At 42.6% G+C, this 24494-nt stretch overlaps 1 protein-coding gene across 1 annotated transcript in view; it reads left to right on the forward strand.

Annotated features, from left to right (window-relative positions):
• RASSF9 (Ras association domain family member 9) overlaps positions 1-23477 on the forward strand; it is a 48082-nt gene extending 24605 nt beyond the window's left edge. The window contains exon 2 of the mRNA XM_084811784.1: positions 22179-23477. Coding sequence (XP_084667910.1) covers positions 22179-23448 — 1270 coding nt within the window. The 3' untranslated portion in view covers positions 23449-23477. The remainder of the gene's footprint in view (positions 1-22178) is intronic.
• Positions 23478-24494: the final 1017 nt, after the last annotated feature.

The following is a 24494-nucleotide window of genomic DNA, read 5'->3' on the forward strand; positions in this document are numbered from 1 at the left end:
TTATTTTAGTGGCAGCTGTTAAAAAGTTTTATAACTGAGGCAGGATTCTCTAGTGGTGAGGCTGTTTAATTGAGAACTTTATTTAAAAAAAAAACTATGGCAGTGAGTTCTATAGAACCAAGCCTTAAAGTTAATTAAAAAAAAAAAAAAACTATGGATAGGATAACCACATGCTGTTCCATCACATCTGGTGAGAGTAGCTGGATAACCTACAGTGGGTTTTTTTTTTCACATGTGGGTTTTAGATTAGAACTACGTTAATTGACTGCTATGTCAATTGACTGCTATACCATCTAACTAGAATAAGCTCAGAAACACAGGACCCTATAGAACAAAACCGAGACTGTCATGAATACACAGTGGTGACTCTACTCACATGTTGGGAAACAGAGCATAAAAGCCTATCAGTAATAGATACTTTAGAACAATAATTTTAATAAGGAATGAAAGCAATAACTGTGCTAGTTATCTTACAGATAGGATTAAAAAAATAAATTTTCCCCATGGCTTCACTATTTCCAAACATTTTACTTCTCTAGTAAAATTTTACTTCTTTTTACATAGTTTTTAGAAATAATTTTGTGGGAGTAAAGGCTGGGTAACAATATATAAGCAATTTGTCTTAAATCCTGAAAGAAAATATTTCATAATCCAAAGGTATTCAAATTTTCCAGTTTTGGGGGGAAAAAACAAAAATGGTCCTCAGAAAAAAATGGAAAAAAATGTTTTTTCCCCATTTTTTTCTGGGTGTTTTTTTTGCAGGCCTTCACATCCCTAGATTAGTTATGCCTTTACCATTAGGAAATCCTTAACATGGACTCTTGCTTTGTAAATGCTACACATATAGATGTACTATGGGCATTCTAGTGGGGAAAAAAACCAATATATGCAAGACTGAAATTAGTCCACTACTAACCTATCAGGTATATTGCTTTACATATTTATATCCTCTCAGCAGCTACAATACTGTTTACTTTCTTATAATATCTGCAATTTGGGGACACAAACATACATGGCATTACATTTCCTTAATCTGTCTTTATCAGATCTAGTATTTCTTATTGAAATTGTTTTTAGATGTTTAAGGGTGCAGTCCGATTGGATCTGCCCTGGGTACTCATAAGCCTCCAAACGCAGAGGTGTTATGAGTATCCAATGCAGAGACAGCAGTGAAACTCTGGAAGGACCCCTCAAGCCAGGACTCTAAAGAGCTGTGCCAACCACTTTTCCAGCCTACATGGCTCTTCAGATAATTCAGCAGCCCTGCAGAGCAGGCAGTGGAGATGGTACAGTGGTAGGAGGGAGGGAGGAGGGAGACAGATGCAGAGAGCAGCAGGAGGAGGGAGACATGTGGTAGGTGGGGGAGGGAAGGAGGCAGACATCAGGGAGGTGAGGGAAGGAAGGGGTGGTGGCAATGGCAGCCAGAAGTGACACGTGTGCTTTCCTGCTCCAGGTGGCGGGAGTGTTTGTGCCAGAGCTGTTCCACTGTATTTTTGTATTTTCCACTGTATAAACTGCGTTTTTATAGTAAATAAATTCAGGACCTTCACTGTTCACTTAGCACCATTTTAGGTTGTAATACAGCCAGGACTGACACTGCACTCAACTTATCTCTTGGCATTTTGCCTCCTTTGGAATGACTGCCAGTTACCTTGCAGACACCTTTGTATGCATAAGAAGGAATTGCATTGTGCCTGACAGATGGCTGGATTTGAGCTCTGGGTATATGATACATACACACACCCATGTGCCCCTACCTACACAATGATTACCTTGAGGGTAAAGGATGCATGCTGTACCTAATTTTTTTGAGGCATAGGGCAGAAAAGAATAGATTTACCTGTGTAGACTTGTAGAGCAATAGGAATTAGTGCAGTGAAGACCGCCAGTATAGCAAGTTTACACACATTGCTTATGGGCAGTCTTTGTAGCATGCCTCTTATCTAGAAGAATTAAGCTGACTGTTGCACCGTAAGCTGATTTACGTTATGCCGTAAAACTAAGGGCACAATCCAATGCATGTTTAGACAGAAAATAGTCCTACAACTCCCAGCATCCTTCCAGCCAGCCATGCTTGCTGGGACATGCTGGGAATTGTAGGACTTCCTGCAGTCTAAACATGCATAGGATTGCACCATATGAAAACATTAATAGAACACCTTCCAGCATGTAGGTATGTGAAGAGTGAATCTGAGTCTTTGGACACCTTTGGATATAGCTGGGAAAATGGAAGAGCAACTGCAGAAGGAATAATGGCCATCATGACTGCAAAGTTAGTGATGGATCCATTCCTTGAGTGAAGCCAGTATTTCAAAATGTCTGAAATTACTCACAGCTAGCTCATCCCATGGCTTACACTAGACTGGGACATCAAGGGGAATTCTGGATGGAAGAATGGTATTCTGTTTTGCTGTTCTATGCAAGGAAGAAGCCTGAAGCTCTACGTGTGTTAAACTTACTCTGCATTCAGATTATTTATCTGCTTATTCTGCATTCAGGCCCTCTCACTACTGTAATGACTTACTTTGCAATTTGGGTAGGCCATCTCAAATAGTACCATTTTACATTATGGAAAGCTCTTCGAGTAGTGTGGCCTAAACTCTACAGAGCAAACAGGAGGTGCTATAATCAACTAGAATGATGGGGGAGTGGAAAATAACTGCTCTCTGATGATCCCATGAGTACAGGGCAGGCTTAGCTCCTACCACAAAGTTGTCCTGAGTGCACATCTTGACCTCATCCTGTGTAAGTGTAGTGATATCATATGGGGCACTGTTTCAGTGGATCTAAAACCTGTCCCCCTCCAACCTGGGCAACCTGGCATACAATGGGAGGGGACCTATTGGGATGTAGTTCACCCCATGCACATAGAAATTCTGCAACCCGAATGAACTCCTAAAATATACAGATCTTTTCTCCACCACCATAATCATCACAGCTAGGGTTGGGTGAGAATATCATTTCAATTTGATTTTAATACGAATTCACCAAAATTCGCAAAGTTCTCCATATTCGGGACAAAAAGAACTTGAGTTGTTGTTGTTGTTGTTGTTTTAAAAAAAAAATGAATATGGGAGAAACCGAAATGGACAGGTTTGCCCATACAGGCACACTTTGAGTGCTTAGCTCTGAAAAGTCTGGGCTTGAATCCCTATGGATTCGACCATATTAGTACTTAATGAGGGTTGCCACCTTTTTTTTCTGACAGGAACTTTAACAGCTGCATGGCGGACAGTTACCTCATGATCCTCCACATGCAGGGAGTAGCTGTACCTACTGAACTTGGCTGGTGTGGATGGGTGAGAATTTAGTTCGTTCATTTTTGATAAAAAAATTACCAAAATTTGCAAAGCTTTTCATATTTGGGAGAGAAAGAGCTTGTGAGTTTAAAACTCTGGATTTGAGAGAAAGCCACATTCACCCATCCCTAATCACAGCCCATTGTAATCAGGAGCTTTTTGCTAGCATTCAATACATTTGATTAATAATGGGAACATATGTGTTAGTGCAGTTCCTCACTTATTTTGTGATTCACTTACCCTAAATACCTAATTGTGATTAATTGTAATTAAGTGTCTGATGATCTCTCAACAGCTACTCCTTTATATCCTACTTTTTCAGGAAGCTTCATAATGCATCTAAGCCAAAGTACTTTAATAATTTTCTCTCGTCTGAAACACCCCCATCCATTCTTAAGCACACACGTTTGGAAGTCTGTTCAAAACAGTAGGACTTGTTTCTACAGTGTGCTGGATCAGGGTGAAAGAATACTTTTGACCAACTCCACTGCTAAGTGCTTTGTGTGGATGCTTTCTTTAGAATGGGTTTAGTCGAGCTACTGGTTTTTGCTGGGTAAGTCATACTGAAATTTCAAAGTGCAAACATGTCAAATTCCTGAAGTGACTGCCCAGAGAGTAAACCTAAAATGGAACGTACTTTGTGAAAGGTCAGCGCTTTGTTCCAACTTGCTCTTTTCATGTGGGCTATTTGTTCAAGCTTTAGTCCAAGACTCACTGTAAAGTATTTGGTTCTGTATCTTGTGTGTTCAAGCAGCAGAAACCTGACTCGGCTACGCATTGCAGTTGCAGTTCTCCTTAGTTCATTGCTTCTTGGGCATAGTGTTCCAACAGACCATGGTAAATGCTATTTCCTATCAGACAGTCCTATTGATCTGTAAGTGCCACTTGATTATTTTGAGAATGGACTGGGAATCGATGAATGATGCTACCAAGGTTCACAGGGCTTGAGGCCAACTCTGATTTTGAGGGCTTTGAGCAGTCCAGCGGCTGAAATTTATCATTGGCCTCAGATATTAAAATTCCTCATAGGTTAGTCAAGCCTAGAGAATTGTGTGCTGGGCCCAGATAGCTGGAGAAGATGTACAGGATATGGGAAATGTTTCATCCTGCATCTCCACCTGAAGCTGTCCAAAGGGAGTTTGACAAATTTGTCATATCCTCCTCAGCCCCATGTCAGCAGAACTTGCTGACAGGAGGCTGAAGGCAGAAAGAAAAGTGGATATACAGTAAATGTATGCGTCTAATTGCAGTGCCATTAGATTTGTCAGTTTTTCTTTCTTTTCTTTTTTTACCTCCAGCATGAAATTGGGTTTGAAGATAACAGCAAAAACAATCAGCATACCCAGGTTTCACCATTCGATAAGCATGGAGCTTGAAGGGCTTTGATTATCAAATGAAGTGCAGTCATAACTTGAACAGTTCTGCCTCAGGGACTTTGAGAAATCCATATTTATTTACTGTTTGAAATATACAAAAAAATGAGGGGATAAAGCTCCAAAGGAAAGTCAGGCTTGAATATGCCTTTGATTTTTATAAATAGCAAATAATAGTGATCGCATCTTAGAAACTTTACTTTAAACTATAGTTAGTGCACTGTCTGTCTGGGTGAAAAGGTACCGGGGATGAAGGTTGTCTAGAAGTTGCATCTTCTGAGCGTATGGTGATATCTTCCAATTCCAGATCAATTTGGACTGCCTGTGGTTATTTGGCAGTGATGGAACAACTTCTCTGTTGCACCCTCTCCCCCTCCCCTACCTCTCTCTTTCTTTTGACTTCACATGTTCTGAAGTTGAGGCTGAGTCCAGTGTCATGTGAACCTTTCTTTCTGTACCAATATATGCATGTCCTATAGGGAAGCATGAATCTGTCAAGCTCCTTTTCTACAGTTTCTCATGTTTTCAGTGTTAAATTTGTTCTACCTGTTTTTACACCAGTTTGCAATGCTTTTTTTTAAAGTCTGCATGAAAATCTATGTATTTTCATGTGCATTTCTCAAACTATTTGAATTTTTGTGTGCATTTCCTCAAAATATTTGTACTTTTGTATGCACTTTTCCAAAAATATGCAAGCTATATTCCCCTAAAATAAAACATTTTTAGTGCACTTTCCCATAACATGTGCATGTGTGTGTGTGTGTGTGTATTTTTCTGTAATGTATAAGCATTTTGCACACACTTTTTGTTTGCAAACTGCATTGCAAAATTCCAAAAAGTGCAAAAATCACCACATAACTGCATTCTGTGTAGGTTCAGGAAGTGCAAATTTGACAAGTTTCCCTCTGCTGAGGGAACTGCACTGGCTGCCTATTCGCTAACAGGCCAGGTTTAAGGTATTAATACTAGTGTATCAAGCCATGAACAACTTGGGACCAGGATACCTGAGAGAGTGCCTCCTTCCTTACCAACCTGCCCGGTCACTGAGGTCATCAGGGGGCATGTTCCTGGTGGTTCCACGTGGACCCATGGCCCAGTTGGAGTCCACCAGGAAAAGAGCCTTCAGTGTGGTGGCCCCCTTCCTGTGGAATTCCCTGCCTTTAGAGGTCAGGCAGGTGCCAACATTTAGTTCCTTCCAGCACCTCCTGAAGACATTGTTATTTCAAGAGGCCTTCCTTGCATGACCAGCCGTGGTTTGTTAAATTCCACTTTGTTATGGTTTGCCTTTAAAAAAAAAATGTTTTAACTCTTTTAACCTGTTTTATTCTTTTATCATGTTGTTTACTGCTCCGAAATCTTCTGATGTAGAGGGGTATATAAATATTGTAAATATAATAAATGAATAAGTAAGTTCACAAAAAACATGAACTGAACAGATTTCTCACCCATCCCTAGTGTTGTGTTTTTCTGTTCAAGGAGAAGGCTAGGCAAGAACTCTTTCCCCCGATGGTATAGTCTTTTACATGTAGGAATGCATTCTAAAATGGTACAGTCTGAGAGAGCTCTACCATATTATATTTCTGAACATGTACTATATAGAACAGAATCTGTCCCCAAATGTTAATGGGAAACAGCTTATTCCTTAAGGTAAGCATATGTCATGTGGCAACTTCTTGGTGATCATTATTATTTTTATTATATAAGCTTCATTTTTGAAAAGAGAAATGAAAATGTTTATGATTTAAATAGTTATTGACAAGCAGAAGCTGAGTTCAGAGCATCTTTGCTGCGAATTACCAGGATTAGCTATAATTAAATAATTATGATGTAATTTGCCTGAAAGGACCATATGATATTAGACCTTATTGACTTAATCTTCTGAAATGTGAGATGACAAAGAACAGATGTTTTAAATATTATTACTGTTGCATGGTTCTGCTTGTTAAGTTTGGAATTAATGGCCCGCTTTAGATGAAAAAAAATTATAATGCAAGCCAAATAATTATAAATGATAATTAATATAGATAGTGACAAACAGCATGAGGCTATCCTGAATTGTGCAGGCACCCCCTTGTGCTGTTTTACTGATTTATGACCTCACACAGAGGCCCTTCAGTCCTGGTCTATATGGACTGGGTCAATATGGGCATGGCAAGCGGCAGGGGGGCAGTATCATTGGCTTGGTCCCTGAGAGGGTACAGAGTCTCCTTTGTAAGTCTTTCTTCTGTCTCCTTGTATAGCTGTGAGGTTAGTCTGTTGTTCCAGTGGGAGAAGGGAGCTTATGTTCTATTCCATGTTGACTTCTCCTTTTCCACATATCATCATCATCAAAATAATAAAAATAATAATAGATTATTATTAATATTATTATCATTACATTGAAAAGGTGGTCTTTGCCATTTCAAGAATACATTTGCATCCCCCAACAGTGGGACACCAACCCCTGTTTCCCATGTCTTTGCCTCTTTCCCACTGAGCTACCAAGCAGCTCATGGCATTGCCTCCAATGCAGTTTTTGCTTACCCATGTGGTTTTCTTCCCTCCCTCTTGAAAAGAGCATGTTACCAACATCAAATATGTGTGCTGTGTTCTGAATAGTGTGTGTGTGTGTGTGTGTGAGCATAATTGATGGTACCTTAATGGGACTTGAAGCCTTTTCTGGAGAATCCTCTAACTTCTGCATGGCAGCCTGCTGACCAGCCATGACTCATGAGATGCTTTGAGAGGGAAATGACACTATTGTCTATCATTGGAAGCATGCCTGTGAGTACTGTATGGAGAGGGTGTAAACTGGATAGGGTGATATCATTTGTCATTCCTTTTGTCATTGGGTGTTGATTCGGGCCTTACGCCCTTACCTAGATGGGTACTGTGGGCTTGTCCCTGGTGCACAGTGTTATGATTGGTCATGGGAATGTAGGAAGCTGACTTCTCCCAAGTCAGACCATAGGCCCATCTAGCTTAATAGCTGTCCAGGAGACTTGCCAACCCTACCCAGCTGTAGTGGTGGTGGAGTTCTCAGTGACGCTTGGGAATGTCTGTCGGTGTTGCTGCATTAATCTGTGTTCCAGCTATTGTTGTGCTGTTGACTCTGCTGCATAAGCACAGGATCACAGCTACATTAGATCGGCATTTGCTCTGTGACATACTGGTCACCCGGCACAGCAGGACATAGGACCTTGTAAGACTCACAAGATCAAAGGAAGGAAAGTATCTATGAACATTTAGCCATTTAGATTTTATTTTAGACTTGGAGCCAAGTCAGTAAATGCTCTTTCTCTACCAAATTTCATTTTAAAATTAATTATTAAGAACCTTAGGGCATGGGATGATACCCATTCCGGAAAGCAGATCAAGAGATGGGAAACTGCCAGGAAATGATTAAAGTACAAGTCGACCTCTTCTAACATTCCTATTTTTTTTCTCCTCAATAGCTACTAATGGATTTTTACCTTGCCTACTGGGCCTCCATTCAAATTTACTATATTATGTACCTTAGGCTGAGATCATTCCATCAGCTGTGTAGGGAATGTCTAGCAGTGCTTATGTGTGGGTGAACCAAGCTATTTCTGGTCCATATCACCTTTTCATGTGTTCACCCATAAGTCTCTTTTGTCCCATTTCCACATTAACCTGTAAACAACAACTACAAACAATTAAAAATCCACACAAATATTCACATTTAAATACACACACACATACACACTCACGTGTATGAGAACTGTATCAGAATATGTGCAAAGTGTGAAAGCCAGTGGATAACTATGTCTCAAATCCACACATTTTCTGGGACGTGTTGGTCAGGCAGTTCGTATCAGAATCTGCAAAGATCCTACCTCACAAGCATCCCTATTGATGCTAGGAAAGGTTCTCTTAACAAGACCTTTCCTTTCACTGTTTTTCTATTCTTACATTTCTCTTCCTCTCTCTCTCTCTCTCTCTCTCTCACATCCAGTAAGAAGGTTAGTCATTTCTTCCAGTGTTCTTGTGGAACTCTTTAGTTTGACAGTTAAAGTTAAGGTTCAAACTACACATTAGTTTGATTATGTAGCTGACCCCCTTCTTGCTTTCTTCTTGTTTTCTTAATCTAGAATAAATTAGAATAAATCCCTCCCACCGCAGCTTTTTGCTTGCCAAAATCCTCTACCCATCTGGGAGTAAAAAAAGAAGTCAATGGAAACTTCTTCTTTTTTTAACCCCTTCCTTGGGGTAGGGGATTCAGAAAGCAAAGGGTTTGAGGGGAGGTTTAATCCTCCCTTCCTAGTGCACGGCGGTCCAATCTGAATAAGGACTTACACTGTACAGTAAGAAAGCAAGACAGGGGGCAGCTACATGCTACATCCCCTTCATGGATCACTGCCTTGTTGTGGCGAAGGGGCTTGCGTAACTCAGTGAAGCCATAAGCTATGCCGTGCAGGGCCACCCAAGATGGACAGGTCATGGCAGAGAGTTCTGACAAAATGTGGTCCACTGGAGAAGGAAATGGCAACCCACTCCAGTATTCTTGCCAAGAAAACCCCATGGAACGTATCACAAGGCTAAAAGAGATGACGCCGGAAGATGAGACCCTCAGGTCGGAAGGTGTCCAATATACTACTGGGGAAGAGCAGAGGGTATTTCCAAGTAGCGCCAGAAAGAGTGAAGTGGCTGGGCCAAAGCCAAAAGGACAGTCAGCTGTGGATGTGTCTGGTGGTGAAAAGAAAATCCGATGCTGTAAAGAACAATATTGTTTAGGAACCTGGAATGTCAGATCAAGGAATCAAGGTAAGCTGGAGGTGGTCAAACATGAGATGGCAAGATTGAACATCGACATCTCAGGAATCAACGAACTAAAATGGACAGGGCGAATTAAAATGGGTGAATTTAATCAGGTGACCATCATATCTACTACTGTGGGCAAGAATCCCTTAGAAAAAATGGAGTAGCACTCATAGTCAACAAAAGGGTGGGAAACGCAGTACTGGGGTACAATCTTAAAAACGATAGAATGATCTCAGTACTAATCCAAGGCAAACCATTCAACATCACAGTAATTCAGGTCTATGCCCCAACCACTGAGGCCAAAGAAGCTGAGGTTGATTGGTTCTATGAAGACCTACAACACCTTCTAGAACTAACACCAAAAAAAGTTGTCCTCTTCATCATAGGGGATTGGAATGCTAAAGTAGGAAGTAAAGAAATCACCGGGATAACAGGCAGGCATGGCCTTGGTGTACAAAATGAAGCAGGACAAAAGCTAATAGAGTTTTGCCAAGAGAACACGCTGATCATAGCAAACACTCTTTTCCAACAGCACAAGAGACGACTCTACACATGGACATCACCAGATGGTCAGTATCGAAATCAGATTGATTGTGTCCTTTGCAGCCAAAGATGGAGAAGCTCTATACAGTCAGTCAAAACAAGACCTGGAGCTGACTGTGGCTCAGATCATGAGCTTCTTGTTGCAAAATTTCAGCTTAAATTGAAGAACGTAGGGAAAACCACTAAACCATTCAGGTATGACCTAAATCATATCCCTTATGAATATACAGTGGAGGTGAGGAATAGATTTAAGGGATTATACCTGATAGACAGAGTGCCTGAGAAACTATGGACTAGGGATGTATGAAAGTCATTTACCTTTTCGCAGCTTGGCTTCACGGTGGGGGGGAGGTGCTTCGCTTTTCCCCCCGAAGTTCAGGGGAGGAGGGGAGGCGTCCCGCCTCGCCTGGCCGAAATTCAGGCCGGGGGGGGAGGCTCCCCGCCTCACCCGGCCGAAATTCAGGCTGGGGAGAAGCGCCCCGTCTCCCCAGCCGTGAAACAAAAACTTAAAAAAAAAAGACCCCGTGATAGGCTACGTGACGATTTACGTAGCCTATCACAGCTAGATTTCCAAAGTCAGCCATGATAGGCTACGTAAATCATCACGTAGCCTATCACGGGTGACTTTAGAAAAAAAAAAAGCACGTACGCAAATGGCGGCGCCCATGGGGTGCCGCCATTTGCGTTCCTTATTTTAGCATGTCTAGTCTACGTAAAGATTTACGTAGACTACGGCGAAAATAAGGGCAACGCAAATAGCGTGCCCTTATTTTCACCGTAGTCTACGTAAATCTTTACGTAGACTAGACGTGCCAAACTAAGGAACGTAAATGGCGGCGCCCCATGGGTGCCGCCATTTGCATATGCACTTTTTTTTTTTCCAAAGTCACCCGTGATAGGCTACATGACGATTTACATAGCCTATCACGGCTGACTTTGGAAATCTAGCCGTGATAGGCTACGTAAATCGTCACGTAGCCTATCACGGGTGTTGTTGTTGTTTTTTACTTTAGGGTTGTTGTTTTTTTGCAATGGCGGCGGTGGCAGCCGGTCGGGAGACTGGCCGCCGCCCCCGCCTGCAACAAAACACCACCGAAACGCCGCCGGGACCAGCCACCGAGAGGGACGTTCGCAGGAGGTAAGTCCCATCCCGGGGGGGGCGGGGGGCCGGCGGAGAATTTCCCAACCAACTTCAGGGGGCCAAATGCGTCGGCGCTTGGCCTCCCGAAGATTCGGGGAGAAATTCTCCGCCATCCCTACTATGGACGGAGGTCCATAACATTGTTCAGGAGGCGGCAACGAAATCCATCCCAAAGAAAAAGAAATGCAAGAAAGCCAAGTGGCTGTCTGATGAGGCTTTACAAGTGGCTGAAGAATGAAGGGAAGTGAAAAGCAAGGGAGAAAGGGGAAGATATACCCAACTGAATGCAGAGTTCCAGAGAATAGCAAGGAGAGACAAGAAGGCCTTCTTAAATGAACAATGCAAAGAAATCAAGGAAAACAACAGAATGGGAAAGACTAGAGATCTCTTCAAGAAAACTGGAGATCTCAAGGGAATGTTTTGTGCAAAGACAGGCATGATAAAGGACAAAGAAGGCAGATGAGATTAAGAAGAGTTGGAAAGAATACACAGAAGAACTATACAGGAAAGATCTGAATGTCCCTGATAGCCATGATAGTGCGGTCACTGAACTTGATCTGGACATCCTAGAGAGTGAAGTCAAGTGGGCCTTAGGAAGCATTAGTAACAACAAAGCTAGCGGAGATGACAGTATTCCAGCTGAGCTATTTAAAATCCTAAAAGATGATGCTGTTAAAGTGCTGCATTCAATATGCCAACAAATCTGGAACACTCAACAGTGGCCACAAGACTGGAAAAGGTCAGTTTACATTCCAATTCCAAAGAAGGGCAACGCCAATGTGTTCAAACTACCGCACAATTGCGCTCATCTCACATGCCAGCAAGGTGATGCTCAAAATCCTACAAGCTAAGCTTCAGCAGTATGCGAACTTGAGAATTACCGGAAGTACAAGCTGGGTTTCGAAGAGGCAGAGGAACTAGAGATCAAATCGCCAATGTTCGCTGGATCATGGAGAAAGCAAGAGAATTCCAGAAAAACGTCTATTTCTGCTTCATTGACTACGCTAAAGCCTTGGATTGTGTGGATCACAACAAACTGTGGCAAATTCTTAAAGTGATGGGAGTAGCAGACCACCTTATCTGTCTCCTGAGAAACCTGTACGAGGGTCAAGAAGCAACAGTAAGAACCAGACATGGAACAACTGAGTGGTTCAAAATTGGGAAAGGAGTACGACAAGGCTGCATATTGTCACCCTGCTTATTTAACTTATATGCAGAGTACATCATGAGAAACGCAGGGTTGGATGAATCACAGGTCAGAATTAAGATTGCCAGGAGAATTATCAACAACTTCAGATATGCAGACGATACCACCCTAATGGCAGAAAGCGAAGAGGATCTCAAGAGCCTCTTGTTGAGGGTGAAAGAGGAGAGTGCAAAAGCTGGTTTGAAACTCAACATTAAAAAAACTAAGATCATGGCATCTGGCCCCATCACTTCCTGGCCTATAGAAGGGGAAGAAATGGAAGCAGTGACAGATTTTACTTTCTTGGGCTCCAAGATCACTGCAGACGGTGACTGTAGCCATGAAATTAAAAGACGCTTGCTCCTTGGGAGGAAAGCTATGGCAAACCTAGACAGCATAGTAAGAAGCAGAGACATCACCTTGCCGACAAAGGTCCGTCTAATCAAAGCTATGGTTTTCCCAGTAGTAATGTATGGCTGTGAGAGCTGGACTATAAGGAAGGCTGAGCGCCGAAGAATTGATGCTTTCGAACTGTGGTGCTGGAGAAGACTCTTACAAGTCCCCTGGACTGCAAGGAGGTCAAATCAGTCAATCCTAAAGGAAATCAACCCTGAGTGCTCGTTGGAAGGACAGATACTGAAGCTGAAGCTGAAATATTTTGGCCACCTAATGTGAAGAGAAAACTCTCTGGAAAAGACCCTGATGCTGGGAAAGACTGAAGGCAAAAGGAGAAGGGGATGACAGAGGATGAGATGGCTAGATAGCATCACCGATGCAATGAATATGAACTTGAGCACACTCCAGGAGAGAGCGCAGGACAGGAAGGCCTGGCGTGCTATGGTCCATGGGGTCACGAAGAGTCAGACACGACTGAATGACTGAACAACAACAACATGCTACATAAACAATGTAATGTGTAGTTTTGACCCTGACCCTGAGAGAGCTGATCTCCTCCTCTGGCTATTAGAGTGTCAGAGCCCATAATGCAATTAATAATTGTACACTCTGGTACATACACACACACACACACACACACACACACACATATATATATATACACACACATACACACACACACATACACATACTATTATCATGTTTAGTACTTATATTTTACAATTCGTATCCTTCTATTACAGATGGTGAAGGGGTTGGCTTAAGATAACGTTTTGTCAAGGGCCAACCTGAAGGCTCTTAGCTGATCTTAAATGGTACACAGGGCAAATGCAGTTTGTACACCTTATATTTTTAATTTCCCTTATAACAGTTGTGATCCTTTCTCTGGCTTTACGATCATATGGTTAATGTTGGAGTTTGAAGCACTTTAAATCTCAGCTTGTTTTGTTTTATGAAATTTAGAATGCTCATGGTAGGACAACTGAAGGAAGTCAGAACTAAAACAGGCTTTATTTTGGGTGTGCTGGTCCAGAATATCATATAATCATAGAACTGTAGCATTGGAAGGGGAGAGGCCCAGTGAATCATCTAGCTCAGGTCCCTGCCTTGTAACAGGACATCCTATGCATAAAGTATTTCCTGACAGATGCCTGCCCATCCTTTGCTTGGATATTTCCACAACTTCTCTAGGCCACTATTCTTGTTTAGTATCAAAACTTCTCATGAAACCTATTTAAAGGTGATTTAAACATATGCACACCATGCACACATAACCACTGTAAAAGCTGAGTAGCATTGTAAAATGAAATCCTTTGCAATTTAAAAATATCACTGTGCTAATACAGAGAGCAATACAATTTTTTTTTATCACGTAATCAGATACTTTATCTGCTGTTTGCATCTCATGCTATCTAGCTCCCTCTGTGGAGGAAGCCCTTATGCATGTTTTTACAAAGTTTCTGGATTTTCACTTTGAAAAACTGAAGAACCCATAGAGTTCTGTGCCTAATCATAATAGCTAGTAATATCTGTTATTTGCATATAGTTGTGTTGATTTGCCTAGATTTTTCATCTTTTTTCATATTTATTGATTACCCATTTATTTTCAATGGCTACTAGTCAGGATGGCTATGTATTACCTCCAGGATGAGAGGCAGTATGCTGAGGAACACGAGTGAGAGGGTGCTGTTGCATTCATGACTTATTTGTGGGCTTCATCTAGGCAGCCGTTTGGCAACAGTATGAACACAGTGCTGGATTAGATAGGTCTTTAGTCTGATTCAGCATGGCTTTTATGTTCTTAAATTCCACATTTTCAGCCACAGTGTTTCATCCAACAAACCAGCCCCAGTGTTTCATTCAGTACCAATTCATTGTCTGCTCTGTTATCTTAAGTAACACTAAAGCAACATGGGGTGTTGCATTATCTGAAGCAAGACGCAACCTTGATATTCCTTTCTGGAATAGAAAGCCTGACTACTTTGTCTGCTGTTGTGACCAGGAACATGGAAGTGAAAGTTTCAGGTGGGTGTTAATAGGATTTCCCCTGATGTGGTTCCCATTCAGTTCAATGGAGCGGAGGTGGGACAGTTCTTGGCAGTTTGTTCCTATCTTGTTTTTATCAGCACCACTTGGTAGTTATTTGTGAAGCTATCAGTTGTACTTGATAACGATTGTGGCAACATGTATATTAATCATGGTAGTCACTGGTATTGAAGCACCTCAAGTAACTCTCCGTTCCAGTCTGGATCTTACTCTTTTATATATGCTGCAATTTAAAGCAAACAACTAGTTCAGAGTTTGTTGACATTTATTGCTGACCTCTGTTGCAATCCTCTATTTATGTATTCATTTCATTTTAACTGCCAGTCTATCAGCTAAGCTTGGCTTTTGTATGGCATCTCTGTGTAAACTTAGAGAAAGGTGGCCATTTTTTTTTAATCTAGTGACACATTCAGAAAAAATGTTGTCTGTCCTGGTCTTTCTGCTAATCTGTCTCCTTCCTATGTTATAAATCTTAATTCTCAAACTAATACCGTTTTAAAAAAAACACATTATTCCCACACAGAACTACACTTTGCCAAAATGATGGTCCTTCTAACACAGGGGTGGACAACCTGTGGCCTTCCAGATGTTGCTGAATTCCAACTCCCATCATCCCTAGCCAGCATGGCCAATGGTAAAGGATGGTGGGAGTTGTAGTCCAACATCTGGAGGTCTGCAGCTTGCCTACTCCTGCTCTGACACCTCCAATTGATTCAGAGGTTATCTCCATGATTGTTCATGGCTGCAAGGATGAGCTTTGTAAAACTGATGTGTGTATGTATTGTGCATAAATGTTACAACTGTCAGGTTGATATACAGAAGAACCCTGCAGATGCTTGAGGAATTAGTCTGTGTGAATTCTGATATGAACTGACCTGATCTGTACCTCCCGAACTGATGGGGTAGAAATGGAGGTATCCATAAAATTTCACTCTTCTCCAAATGTTGTGACGCAATTCTTCCCTCAAAAATATGTATCAAAATGCACTTAAAAGTACATATTTTGAGAGAAAATATGTTTAGAAACATGGACTCGGAGAGAAACTACTTTGATTCTGTGTACAAACTTTTCAAATAAAATATCCTCAGATCAATGTTAAGCAAGATGGAACAGAGTCATGAGTGGGCAAATGCAAAAGTGATACGGCCTGGAAATAGACTGATTTATCCATCCCTAAATCCACTGTAGATTTGGGCACAGGTAGCTCTCTTGACCACACAAGTGTCCCCCAAAGATTTAGAATCCTTTATTTTCCCTGCATGCTGCTGGTACACTCGCCTACAGGGAAATGTGGTTGTGTATCTTCAGAACTCCCAGTGTAAGCACAATGTTTCCTTTTAGGACTGACATTTTCTTTTGTTTATCCGTTCTTATAGAGAACTGTGTAGGTGAGGAAGGGACTGCAGAGCATGCTTTCTGTCCCTATAAAACTGTAAGCTGCATATCAATTCAGACAGAAATCTTTCAATTCATATTTGAAAGATTCATTTGAAGCAGACTCAATCCCCACCCTAAGCACAGTATTTCAGCACAGAGGCACTGGCAGTTGAGAAGGCCCCAGGTGAAGTGCCTTCTGGGTGGCCTCCCACTGCATTGCCTGCCCATTTGGGGGGGGGGGGTATCTTTCATTGGGCCACTTCTTGCTCCTTCACTGCTCCCACTGTTTTTCTCTTCTCTATCTTTAGGGGGTGGCTCTGCTGGAAGGGGCAGCTCTACTCTGCTGGGAATGGCTGTGCTTGGGCAGGGGGATGCGACTCCCTGCTTCTCAGTTCAGCTCCCCTCACCTAGCTAGTGAGCCAGCTGGCTGACAGGCAAACCATGTAAGGCTGCTGTTTGCCAGCTGGTGTGCACTAGAAAGCAAAGTACTGTGCCAGCCAACTCTAACGCTGCAGCCACATGCCATTTTAATTGAAATCATTTCTCCCAGAGTGAGAGTGGTCACAAGCTCAGCCAATCAGATGTTGCTTTTTGGGTTGTGGGGGCACTGGAGACATGAGGGGACAGGTGAAGGGCTTGTCCCACCCCCTTTCTGCTCCAGCATCCCCCCCTTCTGCTCCAGTGCCCTCATTGGCTGCATGACCACAAAGGTGGTGTCTGATTGGCTGAGTTCTGATGCAAAGGTTGTACATCACATGGTATGTGACTGCAGTCTCAACTGTCACAGCAGCACTTCAGTTTCACACCTCAGTTCGCTCCTGCCAGAGTGCCTCTGCCTCTTCATCATTGTGTGGGGGCCCTCTGGGCTGCTTCAGGGCTTTAGGCCCCCAGACCTCTGCCCGGCAGTTCATGGCTAGTGGTGCCACTGCTTGAATGTCACATGTATTCAACTGACCTTTTTTCTGCATAAGTAAGAGATCTGGGACAATCTCTTACATACACTGAATATGCATTGAATCAGGTTTGAAATACAGCCCAAAGCATTCTTTATGGCTACCACGCAGATTTGGATTTCCCTCCTCTAGGAGACTCACCAAAGCCTGAACCTGTATGTCTTCCAGAAGCTGTGTAAGCTTCTAGAAAGAATTTGGCTACCAGTGATGGAATAGAATGCCCACCCAGAGCCCCTGGAATAGGGCAGGTTATTAGTTCAATTGGAAAAATACATAGGGTTTCCAACGATCACAGCTTTCGTCCTACTATATGTCCTAGTATTAAAATATCAGTACTGTAATATACTGAGACCCTCAGATTTGGGACTCTCTCAACTCACCAGACAGTGAAGTACTGCAGACAGTCTGTTAGATAAAGTATTGGATTTAGATATGTATCTGGATTCAAATGCCTGCTCAGCTATAGATTCACTGAGGAAATCACTAACTTGGTTTTTGTCAGCAAAATGAGGACTAGTGACTTACCAAACGAAGTTGTTGTGAAGACAAACAAAATACAAACTATGAAATACTTTGCACTTCTTTTAACATTTTATTGATTCAAAACCAGAAATATATAAAGACATGCAAGGTGCAGACTATAAAGAACTTGGCACTTTTTAAAAAAGTGCCATTGTACTAAATCCCCCCTTTTCCCTGAAGCTTTCCTTTCTTATGAGGCTGCTGAAATAATATGTAGCAGTATATCCTTGAGAGACTGTGAGGGAACCAAGTAGTTAATACTGGGAAGTAAATTGAATGGGATGGGCGGTGGGAGTATGTTCTGGGTGGCACAAACTAATCACAGGAAATCTGTGGCTGTATGCCAAACAGGTGGGAGAAGGGTTACAAGTGCATATTGTGGCATGTTTGGTTCCCACTGATGGTGTGTAAGGAGGGTAATTTGAGTGGGTAGTGAAAGGAACATTTCAGTAGGCTTTTACATTTCTAAACTTCTACCTGTGTCAAGCTGACTTATGTTGTAGTCTAACAGCTGTTTGCAACACTGATATGGGGGGGGGGGAATGAAGTTAATCTCTCCATCATAGCTTTTACAGCCTTTGGCAGACAATTTGGCTACAAATTGTGAGGTCCCACATCAGCTACTTCAATTGAGATTCAAGTATTAACTCATGGGACCTGCAATAAAGTGCTGCAGTGTGGAATGCTAGCCAGTCATGCCCTCTTTCAGATACTCCATTCCATTGCCTCCCCCTGTGGTTTTCTAGGTCCTGTCCCCCCCGACACACACACACATACACACCACCTCCAACCCCCAGCGTTCCCTCTCATTCCTATTTGGGCTGTTCTGGAATTTCCTTAGGGGTTTTTAAGGGTTTTGTTTTCGTTAGTACTTCTGCAAATATTGAGGTTCCTCGAAGCCTGCTGATATCTCCCTCTTGAGTGTGCATGGTGCCATTTTGGTTACAGAAGGATCCACACCCAGAGAATGAGTTTGTGGTTAGGATTGTGGCAGAGTGAGATGTAAACATAAAAGATGTCTCCAGGTGTCTCGAACTACTCTTGTAACATAAACCAGCTCTACTCTGATCACAACGAAGAGCAGCTCCACACTTTATACTGCAACCATATTTGCCATAGGTAATATCGCAGTGCTATGCCCAAAATTTCTTCCACATATGTTTCAACCATTTGACAGGAAAAACAATGTTTTCAAAAAGAAATACAAAGGAGAAGAAATTTCAGATAGATTCTCATGGGTTTGGTGCAGGGTTCTTGTACTTACCTTACTTATGAGGTAGCTGAGTGTGTGTGTAAGTCTCTCCTGTCTTTCATTGTACAATCATCTCTCTGGCAGCTTGTAGCCTTCTCTGCTCCCCACACTTCTATAAAATCCCAGGAGAAGACATGAAGTAATTCCTCCGATAGGGCTTTATCAGATCCGGAAGCACAGACTGCCTGGGAGGCTGCAGAACAGTTGATAGATGTGTAATAGAAGGCAAACACATGCATGGTAGCCTCAGCCACCTCACAATAATTAGGTATGGTCAAAAACACCATGATAGGATATTCAAAATAAATTATAAAACACCCTGAGAATGAGGCAGAAAAATGGAAGCCTCTTTCCTGGGAGAAAGAAAAATTTCAGGAAATTGAAGGACAAATTTTGGCTCAGCACTATTTCCACAACACTGCGCCCTCACACCTGCAACGTGGAGGATGCAAAACAAATCTAAGAATTTAAGATAGGTCCAGCTAGTCCGTCCGTATGTGTGAGAAACTATTGGAGAGTTTTTCCTCTGCCTGGAGAAATTCAGTGACATTGTCCCCCCAATTTCTCTGCCCACAAATAGGGTGGAGAATTTTGAGAGGCCATTTGTGCGCTGCTCTATAAAACAAAATAGTGTTTTCTCCAGCAAATATGGTAAGTGTGAGGCATATGTCCTTAAATATCTGTGTACGTGCATTGGAGAGTTGCAGCTCAACCTGGGCTCCCAAGCGTATCAGTCTAATCAGATACCAATATAGATATGGATACAGATCCACATATCTCACTCATGCTTTACACATTTGCTGTGGGAAATGTCAGTGTAACCCCAGTGCATCTTTGGCAAACAAACCCAGTTGCTGAGTAAAGCCTGTTGCAGCCAATTTTAACATGACTTATACCCGAAAATGCCACAAGTAGCTAATGCATACTGGATGATCCCAGAGTCTGTTTTAATTACAGTATCTTGTGTGCATCCAAGGAAGGGGAGGGGGAGTAGGTAGCTTAGCTGTGAATGTTCATAATGATTACAGGAGGAGATGTGGTTCATACGTATGTGATGTCACATTCATGAGCTTGATCTTAAATACACCGATACTCATTGCTAACGAATACATTTCCTTGCTATGCCTGATCTCCCCTTTTCTTTTTAATCTCACTCTGGTGACATCTGCAAAATGACCATTTTCAAGCATTAGGCCAGGGGTGGGCTTAAGAACATAAGAAGAGGCATGCTGGATCAGACCAAGGGTCCACAGTGGCCAACCAACTGTCAGTGGGAAACCCAAAGCAGGACATGAGTGCAACAGCGTGTGCACACACACATGCTGCCCATATTCCCCAGCAACTTGTGTACATAGGCATACTGTCTCTGACACTGGCAGTATCATATATAGCCATCAGGATTAGTAGCCAGTGATAGCCTTCTCCTCCAGGAATTTGTCTAACCACCTTTTAAAACCATCCAAATTGGTGGCCATCACTACATCTTGCAGAAGTTAATTCCATAGTGGAATTCACACACTATGTGCCTTAGGAAGAAGTACTTCCTTTTATCTGACCTGAGGGCAACTTTTGGCCCTCCAGACATTTTGACCTACAGCTCCCATGATCCCTCACCACTGGCTATGCTGGCTAGGGATGATAGGAGTTATAGGACGAAGCATCTGGAGAGCCAAAAGTTGCCCACCCCTGCTTTAGGTCTATCTCTGTCCCTCCACATTTTCTGCCCACTGCAGCAAATGTTTGGTGTCTGTATGTAGGTGCACGTGTCACATTATTTCACAATACATTCCCTTGAGAAGAGGAAATGTGCATGTATAGAAGATATGCAATGTGCTGTTCAGGGACGCTGCAGCAGAAGAAGTAGGAAACAAAAGAAGGGCAATGAAAGACTGCTGAAGGGGTGCCTGCTCTTTCAGGCTTTGCGTTTATTGTTGTTTGTTTGTTTGTTTGTTTGTTTGCATTTGGATCTTGGATCTTCAACAAAGATCAAAGAGCAGCTTACATTAACATATTAACAGTAGAGGCTGGTGGCTCTGATTCCAGCAGGGCTGTGTATCCATTCTGTGTTTTAATAAGAACCAGCCAGAACTTTAAAGGAGCTGTCCAAAGTGTGGAGCCCTGTCCCCCAAATGGGTTGAGCACCTTGGGTAGCTTCATTAGAGTTCTGGCTGGTTCTGACTAAAACCCAGAATGGATCTGCAGCTGTCAAGGGCTCCTTGGAGGCCTCTCTCAGTCTAATCCAGTAGCCAAGTCCAGACACAGACAAAGGGATTCTTTTCAAAGCTTTATTCCTCTTTTACAACTTAACAACTCTACTATTAGCAACTAGATATGATGCAGCAGAGTACCTATGCCCTACGTTGGAACAGTTGGTCCCTGTTTGAAAGGGAATTACTGGCAGACCCCTGAATTTAAGGACTAGGGAGAGTCCCTCCCCTTTTCCCTTGGATCCTCTGGGCGCAGCCGTTGTTTGCGCGCCAACCGGACACTACGCCTCCTTTCTGCGCCCTCCATTTGGCGCCGCTCTCTGCGTCGGCGTCACGCATCCATCAAGTCTGCTTCCCGCGCTCTGTCACTCCCAGGACTGCTATCTAAGCTAGGAATGCTGGTGGGAGGAATCTCTGTCAGCTGTTGGCCCTGGGAAAGAGGAGCGCACTCCTCTCCCAGGAGCGACTCCTCTTCCTCAGAATCAGAACTACTCTGAGATTCTATGGGCTCAGTGTCCACCCTGACAGCAGCCCCACCAAAACCAGAGCCACCAACCTCCACTGCATAATACAGTTCTGCACAATGGCTGCAATTTAGACAGAGTCCAGTCCTCTGATGTTCCACTGAAAATAAATGAGACTTACAGTGCAATCCTATCCACCTTTACTCAGATGCAAGTTCTACTGCATTCTATAGGGCTTACTCCAATGTAAGTGTGCATAGGATTGAAAGGCTGAGCATGCTCATTATATGCTTGTGGCATTTATTGCATGGAAAATTCCTTTTCTCCTGGAGTTATTGACCTCTTCCCCCCCCCCCAGCCCACCCACCTTCCACTGCTTGCTATTGTTAGACTGCAGTCATCTCTTGTGGTTTCCCATTGATGTCTAGCAAGCTATTACAGCCTGCTTCAAAGAGGTAACCTAGCATTACTTCTTTCAAGTTACTTAAGCAATAAGCTAATGGGCATGCAGTCTTTCACAGCCATAACCATTTTGAATTTACACATTGACTTAAGATCCCGAGGTCCATCTGCAGTTTAAGTGCATCAAATGTGTATTGCCTTCAATGCCAAAAAAATATATTTGCTTTCTATAATATTTTCTTTCTTAAATTCCAGATCACCAGTGAAAGAGATGGGCTCCACTGACCGAGAAATTGTAGTTTGGGTTTGCCAGGATGAGAAAATTGTAAGTGGACTGACAAAGCGCACAACTTGCATGCAAGTAATTGAAGCTCTGCTTGAAGAACATCAGGCCACTTTTGCAGAAAAGAGGTTCCTCTTTGGACAGCCCAAAGATTACTGCATTATAGAAAAATGGAGAGGTTCCGAACGGGTCCTTCCACCTCTCACAAAAATGCTAAGACTCTGGAAAGCCTGGGGGGAAGAGCAGCCTAATTTGCACTTTGTCTTGGTCAAAGCAGATGCCTTCCTCCCCTTCCCTTTGTGGAGAACAGCTGAAGCTAAGGTGGTACCAAATCTGGAAAGACACTTGGACCTCAGCCCAGCAAATTACATGAAGATGTTGCCAGTGGACAAGCAAAAGAGGATTGTTAGGAAAACCTTCCGGAAGCTAGCAAAACTGAAACAGGAAGGGGTTCTGCAAGAGAGGGACAATATAGAGACACTCATCCACTTGATCCTTTCTCAGGACCACACCATTCACCAACAAATCGACAGAATGAAGGAACTGGATTTAGAAATTGAACAGTGTGAAGCCCAATTTCATCTCAATCGGCTTGAAAGCGATGGAGAAAACTATGTGCAGGAGTCCTACTTAACAGCTACTTCTACTAATGCTGAGGAGCAACAAATGGAAATGCCTTCCAGCCATCAGCAGGTTCAGGAAAGCCCATGCAAAAGTGAGGGGGTTTTACAAGTGGAAGAAGGGCTGAAGCACCACAAGCTGCTGATTGAAAAGCTCTCTGCTGAAATCGAACAAGAGGTTAAGGGGATTAAAAAAAATGGAGACACGTGGACAGAGGAAGTATCTAAGGGTGACATGGAAAATTCTGATGTAGGAAGTGTCAAGGATGAGCTGGAGAAAAGTATGAAAGATGCCCTAAGGATCCATTCTCAACTGAACTGCATCCAGCAGGAGCTAAAATACAGGGACCTGATGCTTCAAAAGAAGGAAAAAGAGTATGAACTTCTTGCGGAAGAGCTTAATGCTTTGCCTGCAAAAGACACAAGTGAATACAGGCACCCACCTAGTGAGGAGCAAGCAAAGGACAATGAAATTGCCACCAAGAGTTTTACAGGGACAAACCTTCTTCACAAAGTGACTAATTTAGACATAAATGATACAGACTCGGATACTGGAATCAGTTCTACGCACAGTCAAGACTCAGAAACAGCAATAGGGGACACATTGCTGTTGTCTACATAGCTGAAAGCTGCTACTTATTTTACTGAGAACAATTTACTATCCATGCCCTGGAGAGATAATGGGATAATACAGATCATGGAATCATAGATTCATAGGGTTGGAAGGGGCCTACAAGGCCATCGAGTACAACCCCCTGCTCAGTGCAGGAAGCCTGAGTCCCATGCGGTCTCCCATCCAAGTACTAACCAGGGCTGACCCTGCTTAGCTTCCGAGAGTTTCCAAGCCAGCCTGAGTGGGATAATTAATAAATAAATAAATACTGTTGTCACACAAATCAGAAATATAGCCCATTCTCAGCTACAGTGAGGGAGGCATGGTAAAATTAAATTTCCTGATTCAAATAATGTTGGCAGTTCAGTCTAATCACAGTTCATGCAATTGTGTCAGAGAGCATTTCAAATGCATTTAATAAAGAAAAGACTAACCAGACTCTGGTGGTAATGAACCATGAACTGAAATCGAAATCCATTGCTCAGTAAAAGTTATCAACCGACATATGACGTATCTCTACACTTCCCCTAGGAATATTGCTTTTCATTGTACATACCAACCCACTGCCAATGCAATGTATTTAGCTCTGGAGATTATGACCCTGCTCACTCCATCATCTGAAAGATCAGTGTGGATATCCTATTACTGGGGTCATTACTAGGCACTTAAAAAGATTTGGGACCCAAACCCATAGGACACAAATCTGCATATTTTTGCGTATGTGAGTTTATATCTATATATGCAACTGTAGAAGTAATTACTAGGATTTATTTAAATTTTACAGGAGTTAAAGCCAGCCAGTTAATCTCTCATCCAAATCACTCAAATAAACTAAATTATTCAGTTAATTTCCACCCTGCCTCAGATCATCCCAAACCAATGGAAAAGCATTATTTCTAAGCTTAATTGCCATGCAGGGAGAGATTTGGGGGTGGGGGGGACAGTTAATCATTCCCTCCCCAGCTGCAATCTCGCTTGAAAATTGTCCCTTGCATGGTAATTAAGCTGAGGGGAAAAAAATCCATTGGCACCAATGGGCACTCAGGGCTATGGGA

Source organism: Heloderma suspectum, chromosome 7 (genome assembly GCF_057233095.1).
Source record: "Heloderma suspectum isolate Gila_16-S chromosome 7, 16-S_ref, whole genome shotgun sequence".
In the NCBI taxonomy this organism is placed as follows: Eukaryota; Metazoa; Chordata; class Lepidosauria; order Squamata; family Helodermatidae; genus Heloderma; species Heloderma suspectum.